Raw genomic sequence first — 14,801 nt, 5'->3', positions numbered from 1 at the left:
TACGATGGTACGGAACCCATCGTGTGCGAGTCCGAATCGCACTTGACCGGGTTTTTATTGATATTATAATGATCACAGCACCTGTCGTGTGATTATGACAGTTTCCCGCCATAAGTTTGACAGTCCATGGCGCGAAATGCGGAACAGCGCGCGTGAGTTCACGTTCGAATTTTAAAATAGTTTGTTTCTGGCCGGTGCAGGTGTGCATAGAGGTGGACTCCATGAATAAAATTTGATTTTAAAGTACCTACGAGTCAATAAAGAACTATTAACTATTAAGTAGTTACTTTATATAGTTACGTACTTTTTTATATCTTTCTTTTGTTTCTATGGTTCCGTACCTCCAAAGGAAAAGAATCTGTGTGTCTGTCATGTCTGCCAAGAAATCTATAGGGTACTTCCCGTTGACCCAGAATCATGAAATTTAAGGCCTTTAGAATAACATTTCGTCTTTGTAGAGCGTTATCTCTGTTACTCATACCTAAATGACATTTGGTCGGTCTCAACGACAAGGACAACGCTGTACAAATCTGCTATTTCTTTCTAAAGGTCGATGTACATTACTTTCGGCCGCGTACTGGACTAACATTTCTTTCGATGCAGCTCATGCCGCTGCTTTGATCGTCTCTATAATATTGTCTGTGACTATTCCTATCTCAAAACACGAACATCTAGATAGCCTAGACTGCATCGAGGATTTGGACAACAGCCAGGCTGGGTTCGACGACCTATCTTTTTTATTTATTTGGCTTATTTGGCAATCTTAGATTCTTGGTGCATTGCAGGTGCCTATAACTATATCTTATACTAGCTTATTTTTTTATTTTTTATTATTTTTTATTATAGGAAAATCAACAGCGAAATAATACAATAAGTTTCTTAAATCCTAATTACAGAAGTATGGCCTTATGCTCGCGACTTCGTCCGCGTGGACTACACAAATTTCGAACGCCTATTTGACCCCCTTAGGGATTGAATTTCCAAAAATCCTTTCTTAGCGGATGCCTTCGTCATAATAGCTATCTACATGCCAAATTTCAGCCCGATCCGTCAGTTGATAGATCAGTTAGTCAGTCAGTCACCTTTTCCTCGACACTAAATTGTGTCCGCGTGTTAGCCCTTGACTGCAATCTCACCTGGTGGTAAGTGATGATGCAGTCTAAGATTATCGACATTTTGAACGATAAATCGAAAACTATGATGCATAAAAAAATAAAAATCTGTTTTAGAATATACAAATAAAGCCCTTTCAGATACCCCACCTAGTGTAGTTATCTTTCTTTGAAAACTAAAAATACTATTATGTTCATGAAAACATTTTAATTTTTTTTGTGATGTAACCACAAATTCACGGTTTACGGATTCATTCCTTTACTTATGCTATAAGACCTACTTACCTACCAAATTTCATGATTCTAGGTCAAGGGGAAGTACCCTATAGGTTTTCTTGACAGACAGACAACAAAGTGATCCTATAATGGTTCCTTTTTTCTTTAGAGGTACGGAACCCTAATAAACATTTTTCTCTTTCTCTTTCTTTACACTTAATCCATACTTCCATACTAATATTATAAATGCGAAACTGTGTCTGATTGTCTGTCTGTCTGTCTGCTAGCTTTTCACGGCCCAGCAGTTTAACCGATTTTGATGAAATTCGGTACACAGTTTGGCAACTTTTTATCCCGGTAAAGCAAAGAGTTCCCACGGGATTCTTAAACGTCCGTCTGTTGAACCGATTTATATGAGACTAGATGATGCCCGCGACTTCGTCCGCGTGGATTTACGTTTTTCAAAATCCCGCGGGAACTCTTTGATTTTCCGGGATAAAAAGTAGCCTGTGTGTTAATCCAGGGTATAATCTATATTCATTCCACAGCCAAATCCGTCCACTAGTTTTTGCGTGAAGGAGTAACAAACATAGGTACACACACACACACATACAAACTTTCGCCTTTATAATATTAGTGTGATTTGGTACAAAGGTAGCTTGCACCCCGGAAATTGACAGGCAACTTTTTATCACGAAAAATCAGAGTTCCCACGGGATTACAAAACTAAATCCACGCGGACGAAGTTGCGGGCATGAGCTAGTTAAAAATAAATCTAACAACTCTTGCACATACGGTAAACCCGTATTATTCCTGTAGGTACTCGTCTCAAAACAAAGTGAAACTGACTTAGAGGTTTCCTTCCACTTAATTTATGCCACAATAAAACTAACATCTCGCTCAGATGTGCTTATTTTTAGACGGATGTAGCGTGGACGCGAAGGATTCACTGAATTTCAGTTATTCTCAACTTTGCTTTGATTTAACCCTGTCTTTATACTGCAACTAGCTGATGCCTGCGACTTCGTCCGCGTGGATTTAGATTTTTAAAATCCCGTGGGAACTTTTGATTTTCCAGGACAAAACGTAGCCTATCCGTAGCAGCCCGCCAGGTTTTAGGGGGGTTAAGATAGTCTAGTGTTTAAGACTTCGGCCTTCTGTTCGAAGGGGTCTAGGGTTCGATCACGAGCACGCACCTCTAATTTGAAGATGGTGAAGGAAAAAATCGTCAGGAAACCTGAGTGCTCTCAAAGGTGTGTGAACTGTGAAGTCTGCTAATCCGCACTTGTCCAGCGTGGGAGACCATGGCCAAACCCTTCTCACACTGAGAGGAGATCCGTGCTCTTTATTGAGCCGGCAATGGGTTGATCATGATGATGATGATTGTATCTGAGTCGAGATATACAATTTAATATACGCCGCATCTCGTCACTCAAAATTAATGCGATACATAAAGCACTGCCAATTTCTACGGAAAAGAGACGACGACATCTTTGAATCATCGTGTAGTATGTGTGAAATTAACAGATAAAAGCTGGTTTTTTTTCCAACCAATATTTGAAGTGAAACTTCTTTAGGCGCGTTCGTTAATTTTGGGATGAGTAAAAACTTCAAGATCGCGTCAACGACATGCTAATTTTATGAGCTTTTAAGTAGCTTTAAGTAGTCCGTATTGACTGTCAATTTTTATTTGACGTATAAATAGCGAACACACGCAACACCCGGTAAAGTGATAACATTTGCAACACCAGAAGAACCTACCAAATTCCTGAAAAATTATTGCCAGCTTTTCAAGAATTATTTTCATGTAAAAGTTTCGCATATGCAATCAAAATATTTCTATAAATAATAAGTTAATAACAGAGCCGTTGCTGAAAGTCAGTGTTTCCACACGTCCCGCGCAGTTACCGCTTGCCGTGATAACGAGCATGCTTGTCGTTACGGGACTCAAGCTCGTGCTTGATTGACATACGGTGTGCTTATAGTATTTAGGCTGTATCTTTTATCTGTGTCGCTCTATGTCATTTTTTAAATACGTTGTGTTTATAATATTTAACTGGCATCCATTCGCACTTTTCCTCGGTGAAAATATAAATCCTCTTTATTCTGGAGGGCTGGCAGTTACCTCGGTCAGCATAGTCTGGCCATTCAACGAGTTAACGCAGCCAGCGTCCTGGACACCCTGCCTCGTTGCGGTGGTATAGATGATGTTTTCGATTTGTAATTTTAATAATTAATTGTTATACAATGATCATATTTAATGCTTATGTCCGGCCCCACCCAGTAATTGTTGAGAGCTCTGCACTCGAAATTGTAGACGAGTATATATACCTAGGACACACAATCCAGTTGGGTAGGTCCAATTTCGAGAAAGAGGTCAGCCGCCGAATCAAACTCGGTTGGGCAGCGTTCAGGAAGCTTCGAGATGTCTTCTTGTCCAAAATTCCTCAGTGCTTGAAGACCAAAGTCTTCGAACAGTGCGTGTTGCCAGTGATGACATGGATCCGAGACATGGTCGCTGAACTATGGGCATCATAAGAAAGCTCAGAGTCGTTCAGCGGGCGATGAAGAGCGCTATGCTTGTAGTTTCGCTCCGTGATCAAATCAGAAATACGGAGATCCGTAGGAGAACTAGAGTAACCGATATAGCTCAACGGGTTGCGAAGCTGAAGTGGCAATGGGCGGGGCACATAGTTAGTAAAACTGATAGACGTTGAGGCTCCAAGGTGCTAGAATGGCGACCTCGCACCGGAAGACGCAGTGTTGGAAGACCCCCGCTCAGTTACCGCTTGCCGTGATACGAGCACGCTTGCTCGTGCTTGGTTGACATACGGTGTGATTATAATGTTTAGGCTGTGGGTTTCTAATCTGTGTCTTTTCTGCGATGAAATCTGTGACTGTGGCATTTGATTTGTATTTATTTACTTCTTAATATAGTACAACTAGTCAACTAGTGTCTCTTATGCTGATTCTGTGATTCTAAACTGGTTTGAATGCAGATTGATCGATTGCAGATCTTTTGTCGTTTTACCAAAAGGTGCGTAAACACCGCGCCAGTATATATTATGCAATCTGTGTCGCTACACGTGTTCGTGTCACACAAGTATACGAATTTGTCTTCACTTTTAAAATATGAATATATGAGCTTTACTTCTCTAGAGTTTTATTATATCTTTGGTATCTGGCTAGTCGTCTAAAATCAAAATATGAAGGTTGCATATTTCATCTTAAATTTTGCATACGCAGCCACAATATTTCTTTAATTAATAAATTAATATATTTCTTGCTTATTTTAAAAATTTGGCTTATGTAAATTTACAAAAGACATTTAGGTACATATAATCAAAACCGGTAAAACTTGAAATTACAGAATAACGCACAGCTGTAGGTACATGTTTTTTATACTGTAACTCTTATTTCTCAAAAAGTTAAAAGCGTCGGTGAAAGCCGTAACAAAGTTTATAAGAACAGCTGCTAAATGGTGACTCAACATCCCTTTACATTCCTCAAAACAAACAACGTGATTCAAAGGTTCTGCTTTTATTTTTACTTTTACTTTTATTCTTCAAATTTGTCTTTTATGTTCTTCGAAAATATTACAGTAAAACTTAAAGCTAGCCTTATCTAATTGCAATACAAAACATGCCCAAATACTGGCTAGTAGCTGATTACTGAATACTGGTTGCATTTTCGCGCTGGACAGCCAGGCTGATCCATGGCGCAAAAAATGAGCTAGCCCTTCTGTCACCAGATAGGGTATTAATCGCGGTGAAGTGTCTCGTAAAATTGTTTTGGGTCTCCACGGCAAACGGAACTATGCGTTAGTTTTGTACATGCAATTGCGTGTACATTTTGTTTATCTGCAGTACTACAAAATAATATAACTTATCATATTTTGTGTCCAATATTACAACTAATATTACATAATAATTAATATTATTACAATTCCTATCCTAAAAAACTTAGGATATATTCCATGATCCCCGCGGCTTCGCCCGCGTAGATTTAGGTTTTTAAAGATCCCGTATAGCCTATGTCACTCAGGAATAATGTAGCTTTCTACTGGTGAAAGAATTTTTAAAATCGGTTCAGTAGTTCTAAAGATTACCCCCTACAAACAAACTTAACGACATTACCTCTTTATATAATACAACGGGCCGTGCAGCAGAAATCGTAATATTTTAATTTCGCCATAACTTCAAAACCAAACGTCCAATTTTAATCATTCAAAGACCAAATATTATCTCCATAAACTGTTCTTAGTGATGAAATCATTTATTTTGATAAGGATTAATAGCATGAGTAAAATAAACGCGTTTAAATGTAGTCCAAAAAAAATTCAAGATTTTTAAATAAAAAAATGGTTGCTGTGCCTCACTCGACATAGATGGGTATAGTGTGTCGCGGACTTTTTTGTAGATATTTATAAGATCTACAATTAATTAGAACATTTTATGGTTCTATCTTTTATAGTTTAGGCAGCGTACGCAAAATAAGTAACTTTTCTGGTTGATTTTTTACACCTTGTGTCCGAAAAACCCAAATATCTTACGGAACCCTATTTTTTTCCAAAATAAAATATAGCCTATGTTACTCGTGGATAATGTAGCTTTCGAATGGTGAAAGAATTTTTAAAATCGGTCCCGTAGTTTTTGAGCCTATTCAGTACAAACAAACAAACAAACAAACAAAGTTTTCCTCTTTATAATATTAGTGTAGATAGTGTAGATAATCGAATGAACATTAATTTACACTCTGACAAATAAGATCACAGTTAATCCGCCATTTTTAATCTATGATATAGAGTCGACCGTTATAAATGGCGGCAATATTTCACGAAGATCACAGATCATATCACCCTAATTATGAGGGTTGCCAGTATTTTTGTATTTCCTCATTCCTTGGAAATGTCGTGTCTTGTCGATTGCGTGACTCTCTTGGCGGGTTGCCAATCGATTTTGGCTGTTACGTCAGCGGAATAAAGTGTTTAAATAATGGGCGACTCGAATTGTCAACGTTTGTAATTGGCTATGGTTTTTATTGCAGATTTTTATCTGTGGAAGCTTATGTTCAATGTTTCTTTACGGAAACTAAATAATTTTTAATGCATACCTACAGTAGCCGGCAAGAAACATCGACATCGGTACATCGACCTTTAGAATGAAATTTCGGCTTTGTAGAGCGTTGTCTCTGTCACTCTTACCTATGTGACGTTTTGTCAGTCTCACCGACAGAGACAAAGCCCTACGAAACCACTATCTAAAGTTCTCTCTCTAAATATCTCTTTCTAAAGCTCGATGTACAATATTTCCTGCCGGTTACATATCAAGAATTGCGGCACTTAGTAATGAGTGAACCAAGAGAGACGCAGCACTCAGCAGGTTCGAATCCTGCCGGTTCCGCAATTTTTGATTATCTATGTAGTTAAAATTGTTTAGGAACTATCTTGAACTCAATCATAAAAATGATAAACAGTAAAACTCTGACTAGATCGAGCAAGCAAGCAAACTACAGCTTTTACCTAAATGCCTTGGTTACCTTTTGGCACATGGCCAGGGGATTTCGGTTATTGCATCACAGTCTGTGATGTGGTTATTGTTTATTTTTGTTTTGTTTGAGTTTAGACTTTAGTGAAACTGAGCCTTACGGCGATTACGCATTGCACTTTCCTCATCCGTGAGAATACCAGCGATTATCTACGACATATGTCATAATCATCATCATCATCATACGATGACGAACCGATAGACGTCCATTGCTGGACGTAGGTCTCTTGTAGGGACTTCCACACGTCACACGCCACGGTCGCGCCGTCTGAATCCAGCGGCTCCCTTAAAACACTGCGTTTTTCGGTGGAAGGTCGCCATTCCAGCACCTTGGGACCCCAACGTCTATCGGTTTTTCGAACTACGTGCCCTGCTCATTGCCACTTCAGCTTCGCAACCCGTTGAGCTATGTCGGTTACTCTAGTTCTCCTTCGGATCTCCTCATTTCTGATTTGATCACGTAGAGAAACTCCAAGTATAGCTCTCTCCATCGCCCGCTGAGTGACTCTGAGGTACGGAACCCTAATAACTTCGTTAGTCATAATGATGTAAATAAACATTAAAATTACACATTACAACTGTCTCCACATAAATAATCACGCATGTATTTTCATTTCGTAGACACAAAACGAAAATAAATACACCAACACCCGCTGCATTTCAATGCAGGGTTTTTTTTTCGAATTCTAAATTTGAACGTGGCCACGCGCCAGTCTCGACGCGTGCGCATCGCGTCGCGCATTTCTGAACGGAACCGTTTTACTTTTTTAATTAAATTCTAGTTTCTTTTTTAATCTATGGAGTATGGACACAGTTCGGAATTTTTCTGTGCTCACTATTAAAAAACATACTTGAAAGACGATTTTAAGTGGTATACGTTTGGTATTTTTTCGGTAAATATTTAAAAAAATATTGAAATTAATTTATACGATAATTAATATTTTTGGTTTGATTTTGGTTTCCTACCCCGCTTGCTTGTGATTAACTTGTAAATATGTAATTTTACACTTTAAATTTAGTGCGTGTTTATTTGTTTAAAAAAAATTAAGTGGAAAATTTTAAATATAGAATTAGTTTAGTGACTACAAAGGTTGTTAGCGAGAAGGTTTTATCGTCTTTTTTATAGAGCTAAGCATAGAGTCCTGTAGCGGTCAGAGACAGCGTTCCAAATATAAACCCAGTGCTATTCCATATTTAAATTAAGAACCAAGTGAAGTGTTGGAACGTGTCATGTTCCATGTTCAAACTCTAAGGACATAGACAATCGTATTTTATAAAGTTTTTAGTGATCTATGGTTTTAGAACGAAATGGGGAAGAAGAAGAAACCTAATGGGAAGAAAGGTGCGAATAGATTCTTTCGCTGGATACGAAGGTATAGATTTTTTGGTTGTTTTTTTTAATTTGTGGTTTGGAATAACGTCACATTAATGTTTTTTAATTCTGTTTAACTTTACTTCTATAGAGTTCCTAATTTTGTTTGATTTTTCATGAATAATTGAATACCTGATTGCCATCTTGGCCTGTCGCGTACTATAAGTGCATGTTAGTGTGAGTTTCTAAACTATGTATATAAAACTTATGATATTATACCTACATATCTACAATGAGTCAAAAGTCATCACTTTAGATGTATACGTGTAATTAGTAATTACACTGTTGTTGTAAAAATTGTCGGTCACGGATTGTGACGTCAGACGGACGGACAGACAGACAGACATGACGAATCTATACGGGTTCCGTTTTTTGCCATTCGGCTACGGAACCCTAAAAAGGCAACACTTTAATCACGCATCTCGCTCTTGTGTTCGTAGATGTTGATTGCAATAGCATCTGCTCTCACGCTCGACTTGAAACGACCATGGAGAACACTCAAACATCTCAATTCCCTCACTTCCTGTTTTCCGACTATTCGGAAGATCTGGATCGTTACGAACGAAACAATAAGTATGACATAACCCTGTAATTGCCCATTGTAACGTATCCGGCCATTGAATACTCTCAGTATCCGAGGGCTTGATTATGATCATCTTTTGCATCATCATAGATCATAAGGTACAGTCGCCAAATATCGTCCCCTTTTTGTAAAAAAAGAAATAAAAACAATATATCACGAGTAAAGTAATAAATAAAACGTCAAAGTTTAGGTAGAACATTCCTTTATATTATTAGATAATCAAAAACCCGTTACCTTTGTTACAATTTTTACAAAAAGAGCTTTGGCCAAAAAGTAGAAATTCTCAAAATATTTTTCTGGGCACCTAATTACGTCCCGGGGACGATATTAGGATCACAATAATTAGTATGTAAACTTAAATTGTATTTTTAACAATAATTATTAGTAATCATAATTATATTATTTTGTCAGACTTTTATTAATCATTGGTATAGTTTATGTAATTTTAATTTTAAAAATAAATTGCATAGATAAAGTTAGGCCTATAAAATAAAATGATCTAAATATCGTCCCGGGGGCGATATTAGGCTCACGTAGGGGGACGATATTAAGAATTTGCTAATTATGTTGTTAGCCTCCATTCAACATAAAACATGTGTCATAATCTAAATGAAATTATAATCAATTTAAATCCAAGCAATAACAACACATTTTGTCAAATATTTTCGTATAAACAAGTCAAACATAAAATAAATAACGGTTTTAAGTCAAACATATCAATATTTAAACAATACCGATAGTATTTCAATCAAATACTCACCTTGAACAGTTTTTTATATTTTAACTAGCTGATCCCCGCGGCTTCGCCCGCGTAGATTTAGGTTTTTAAAGATCCCGTATAGCCTATGTCACTCAGGAATAATGTAGCTTTCTACTGGTGAAAGAATTTTTAAAATCGGTTCAGTAGTTCTAAAGATTACCCCCTACAAACAAACTTAACGACATTACCTCTTTATATAATACAACGGGCCGTGCAGCAGAAATCGTAATATTTTAATTTCGCCATAACTTCAAAACCAAACGTCCAATTTTAATCATTCAAAGACCAAATATTATCTCCATAAACTGTTCTTAGTGATGAAATCATTTATTTTGATAAGGATTAATAGCATGAGTAAAATAAACGCGTTTAAATGTAGTCCAAAAAAAATTCAAGATTTTTAAATAAAAAAATGGTTGCTGTGCCTCACTCGACATAGATGGGTATAGTGTGTCGCGGACTTTTTTGTAGATATTTATAAGATCTACAATTAATTAGAACATTTTATGGTTCTATCTTTTATAGTTTAGGCAGCGTACGCAAAATAAGTAACTTTTCTGGTTGATTTTTTACACCTTGTGTCCGAAAAACCCAAATATCTTACGGAACCCTATTTTTTTCCAAAATAAAATATAGCCTATGTTACTCGTGGATAATGTAGCTTTCGAATGGTGAAAGAATTTTTAAAATCGGTCCAGTAGTTTTTGAGCCTATTCAGTACAAACAAACAAACATACAAACAAAGTTTTCCTCTTTATAATATTAGTGTAGATTATCTTACCATAGATAGGTCTTCAAAAATGATATTGAGGTTCCTAATATGATTTTTTTCTAAACTAAATAGTTTGCGCGCGAGACACTTCCAAAGTGGTAAAATGTGTGTGTGTGTGTGTCCCCCCCCCCCCCCCCCCCCCTGTAACTTCTAAAATAAGAGAATGGTAAAACTAAAAAATATAATATATATTTAGGTACAGAAGTAAAATTCAATTAAAAAAAACACAATTTATTAACACAAAACCAAATACTTTTACAATTATCAAACTTTTAATGATTGGAACAAAATTTAACACGAAAGACACAAAAAGTAAAAGTCAGTAATAAAGAAAAACATAATTCAAACCAGACCACGATGAATACAGCACAAAAATCAGTAGCGAAATGAGCCCAGTGCTCGCGCGCGCTCAGCTTTTATAGCTAAGCTCATTAAGAGAGGTGGCGTGACCTAAGACGGCCTCTCCTGACTATGCGGCGTCCTCGCCCGCCAAAATAGCCAGAAAAGGTCGTGAGATCTTCTCTGCGGAGACTTGCAGCTGGTGCCGCAACGCTGTCGGCGTGCGGTGCGCGAGGGGAGACCGGTGAGGAGCTCGCCGAATGGAGCGATGCCTCTGCCTCTACCGCGTAAGGTGCCGGGGCAGACTCAGGTGCGGAAGGGGGACCAGCACCTGGGCCAACTACTTCATAGTCATCACCTGAAATTAGCTTCGATATAGCACAACTCCATAGCTATAAATGGTAACACAATGGGTAAGCAATTCGAAATGCGACTTAGTATTAGCTAGACATGTAGATAAATCATTTAGTTTTATGGGGTGTCCCTATCACCCAGAGGAGGTGACACCTAACAACCTATGAGACGTCTCAAACCTAGCGCGCGCTTCTTCTCGTCATCTTCAGACCGCCAGACTCGGGGAACGGTCTCAGACCGCCAGACTCGGGGAACGGTCTCAGACCGCCAGACTCGGGCAACGGTCTATGGAGCAGGAACTTGAGATGACCTTCATCAGACCACCAGACTCGGGCAACGGTCTCAGACCACCAGACTCGGGCAACGGTCTATGGAGCAGGAACTTGAGATGAACTTCATCAGACCACCAGACTCGGGCAACGGTCTCAGACCACCAGACTCGGGCAACGGTCTATGGAGCAGGAACTTGAGATGACCATCATCAGACCACCGGGCTCGGGCAACAGTCTATGAAAGTGCATCTCAACCAGCCACCGTTGAACTTCCCTTGAGGAGTAAAGCATTACCGTGATTTGTTTAGTCATAGCACAAAAATAGATGTCGTGGATCAGTCCGTCAGTAGATAAGTACGTAAGGGAGCAAGCAAGGCCTTTTTAGTAAGGAGGGTGAGAGTTTTGGGGCTATGATTAACAAAATCACGACTTTCATCTTCACCACCACAAAGTAGTCAACAAGCTGAACTTACATTCGAAGAAGGCACCACACGCATCCGGGCACCACTCTCCTTGCCAGGGCACCATGCCCTCCGCCGCCACCTGAGCGGTCTTGCCATACGACCCACTCAGCAGCTCCAGCTCGTAGCAGCCGATTCAGGACCTTGTATGGACCTCACATGCCAGAGTCAAACTTCCCCGTTGACTGGGAATACTTGATCACCAACACCATGCCTCCAGCCTTCAACACGCGAGGCGGACGACGATTCTGGTTAGCATAGGCATCCTGCCGGGACTGATTTTACCTCAGCAGCTTACTTGCCCTGGAGCGTCACATTTCACGCCATGCCGCTCGATCAAGCCGTGCAGTTTCTGCAACCACATTGTTGTGTGCTGGTGAGGAACTCTGGAGACCTGCTTGTTTGATATACAAACCAGGCAGTGAACCACATGCTTGACTACGAACTCACGTAGCCCAAGAAACCAGAAGTACTTCAGGATCAGGTCCAGAGTCTTTTCGACAAAGACTTGCAGCAGACTAAGACGGTATCACGAAAACCACGCTTCCGCTCCTACTGCTGAGTAGCGGTAATAGAGCGTAACACTTTAGTACACATACCGATGAGAGTCTAGCTGTCCCACTTACAGATACTCGACGAGCGTGTCCTGATCTGCGACCTGCACCATCTAAACCCAGTTGCTCGGCTTGGCGATGCCGTTGACTTAAAGGGTTGCAGATAGTCGCCACAACACATCATCGTGCGCTTTTAGTACTCAAAGGCGAAGATGAAGTCATAAATCCACTTACGGGTAACGCGCAGTAGCAGCAGCGCTCGGTGGCTGTGAAAGCGTTGTAGACGGTCACACCCTTAAACTGAAGACAAACCAAATGGTGGCGGAAGTGTTGACTGCCAACGCTTCTAGCACGTAGGAGTACTACCTACTCACTGCACCCTGGGTAAACCTTGCTAAAACAGGCGACCACACGCTTCTTGCCGTCGTTGTGGATCCACCTCAGCGCCGGGCCATAGCCGATGCTGCTGAAGTCAGTGTGCACCTCTGTTGGCAAATCTGTCAAGACTGCTACCTTGGACTCAGTGGTGAGTCGCCGAGTGATGTCCTGAGATACCTTTTCCTGCTCTGGCCTCAATGAAAAGGAACCTCTTTTTCCGACAGACGTGCAAGGCAGGCTGTCTGGATAGCATACTCCTCAACGTAGCGCCTAAAGTACCCAGCTAGATCTTAGATTGCCAGATTTGTTTGATGTACTCAAGGGGTAAGGACTTTACCTACGTTATGGCCTTGTCTTAAAGACTCGGCCTCGCCTGACCCTAACAAATGAATCTGATCAAAATGGCAAAATCGGAAACAATCGGTAACGGGAATTATCAGATTTTCTAAAAGAGTTGAATCTACCCACGTTACATTATTTACGAACGCACTACAGTGCGTCACTGACTCGCATATTATACGAAACACAAGTCCAAGACGGTATGCGTAGGTAACGTGATTTACTACAACACATTACACATACCTATCGAAATCATGGACACTAACTTTAAAAAGAACATTCTCACCCCACGGCACGCGCGGTATCATGCCAAAATACCAGTGAGCCGCCATGCTCGCAAGAGGCACCATAGCCCGCAGCGGCGCACGCAGCGCAGTACCACCAGCGCGCCGTCACGCTCGTGCAGTGCGCAGAGAGGCGCGGCAGCTGCGCGACACGGCGCAGCAACGCCAGCGCACCGTCAAGCTCGTGCAGAGCGCAGAGAGGCGCGGCAGCGGCGCAGCACGGCGCAGCAACGCCAGCGCGCCGTCTCGCTCGCCAAGAGCGCAGAAATGCGCAGCAACGGCGCGGCACGGCGCAGCAACTCCAGTGCGCCGTCTCGCTCGCCGAGACCGCAGAAAGGCGCGGCAGCGGCGCGGCACGGCGCAGCAAAGCCAGCGCGCCGTCTCGCTCGCCAAGAGCGCAGAAATGCGCAGCAACGGCGCGGCACGGCGCAGCAACTCCAGTGCGCCGTCTCGCTCGCCGAGACCGCAGAAAGGCGCGGCAGTGGCGCGGCACGGCGCAGCAAAGCCAGCGCACCGTCACGCTCGTGCAGAGCGCAGAAAGGCGCGGCAGTGTGCGCGACACGGCGCCGCAGCACCAGCGCATTGCCAGGCCAGAGCATGGCAAGCCTCGTTCTCATGCGGAATTCCAAAGCCCGCAGCCAAGGGCGCAGCATTGCGTCGGAACATTCGAGAAAAGAAAGATAAATGTGAGCACTATGTTCGAATCATGTTCGAATATAAGTATTTCCCAGTTGGTTTAGTACATCTGTCCTTATTACGACAGGTCTACCTATTCATACAACGATCTAACACCACATGAAGATTGATTTCTAATCTTATGTCAGGAAGCTCAATTTTTGTATCTCGTGGCAAAAATAATTGTTGAGCAAAAACTCATTTACAAAACTAACACTGAACTGCATCAAAGTCGATGTTTTAGATTTTCGATAAGTTTTAACTTTTCGTACAGTAGGTAGGTACACTTTGTGATCCTAATTTTCACACAGAAAACAGCGTGATTGGAAAGTACTATGACTAAGACTACGCTTTCTAGTCTTAAACTGCAAATTTAAATTGCGGGTATCTTGGTGAGATACTTCATGAAGTGACTAATGGACCGACATAGACGTGTTCTTAATCTCAATATCAACCTTTCGTGGGCACAGCGGAATAAATTCCGTTTTAAAATGATCTAAGACTGATCATAACAAAACCCTTTTGTACAAGTTCCAATACACGAGACTACCTCCCGGCTATGCCATCGGTTGAGGTTACGAACATGATCAACTTTTTTACACCATGCATCAACATCATTAAAAATCGAGACCAAAAATAAAGACATGGTTGGATCTCACCTGGTTAATTCCACTACGTTCCACTAATTGTACGACACCGACTTAGCACGCCTTTGTTCATTATTCAATTTACGTGAATTACTTTTATACTTAAATCGATTAGCAGATTTAGACGATGGCATTAT

General features: G+C 40.8%; 1 protein-coding gene and 1 long non-coding RNA gene across 2 annotated transcripts in view; one reads left to right on the top strand and one right to left on the bottom strand.

Annotated features, from left to right (window-relative positions):
• LOC138404331 (uncharacterized) overlaps positions 1 to 14,801 on the bottom strand; it is a 265,328-nt gene that overhangs the window by 155,045 nt on the left and 95,482 nt on the right. The window lies entirely within an intron of this gene.
• LOC117994832 (uncharacterized) overlaps positions 3,217 to 14,801 on the top strand; it is a 40,842-nt gene continuing 29,257 nt past the window's right edge. Inside the window, exons 1-2 of the mRNA XM_034982802.2 lie at positions 3,217 to 3,301; positions 8,001 to 8,247. Coding sequence (XP_034838693.1) covers positions 8,183 to 8,247 — 65 coding nt within the window. The 5' untranslated portion in view covers positions 3,217 to 3,301; positions 8,001 to 8,182. The remainder of the gene's footprint in view (positions 3,302 to 8,000; positions 8,248 to 14,801) is intronic.

The sequence above is a fragment of the Maniola hyperantus genome, chromosome 27 (assembly GCF_902806685.2).
Source record: "Maniola hyperantus chromosome 27, iAphHyp1.2, whole genome shotgun sequence".
Lineage (NCBI taxonomy): Eukaryota > Metazoa > Arthropoda > Insecta > Lepidoptera > Nymphalidae > Maniola > Maniola hyperantus.
This window is presented reverse-complemented; position numbering and strand designations above follow the sequence as displayed.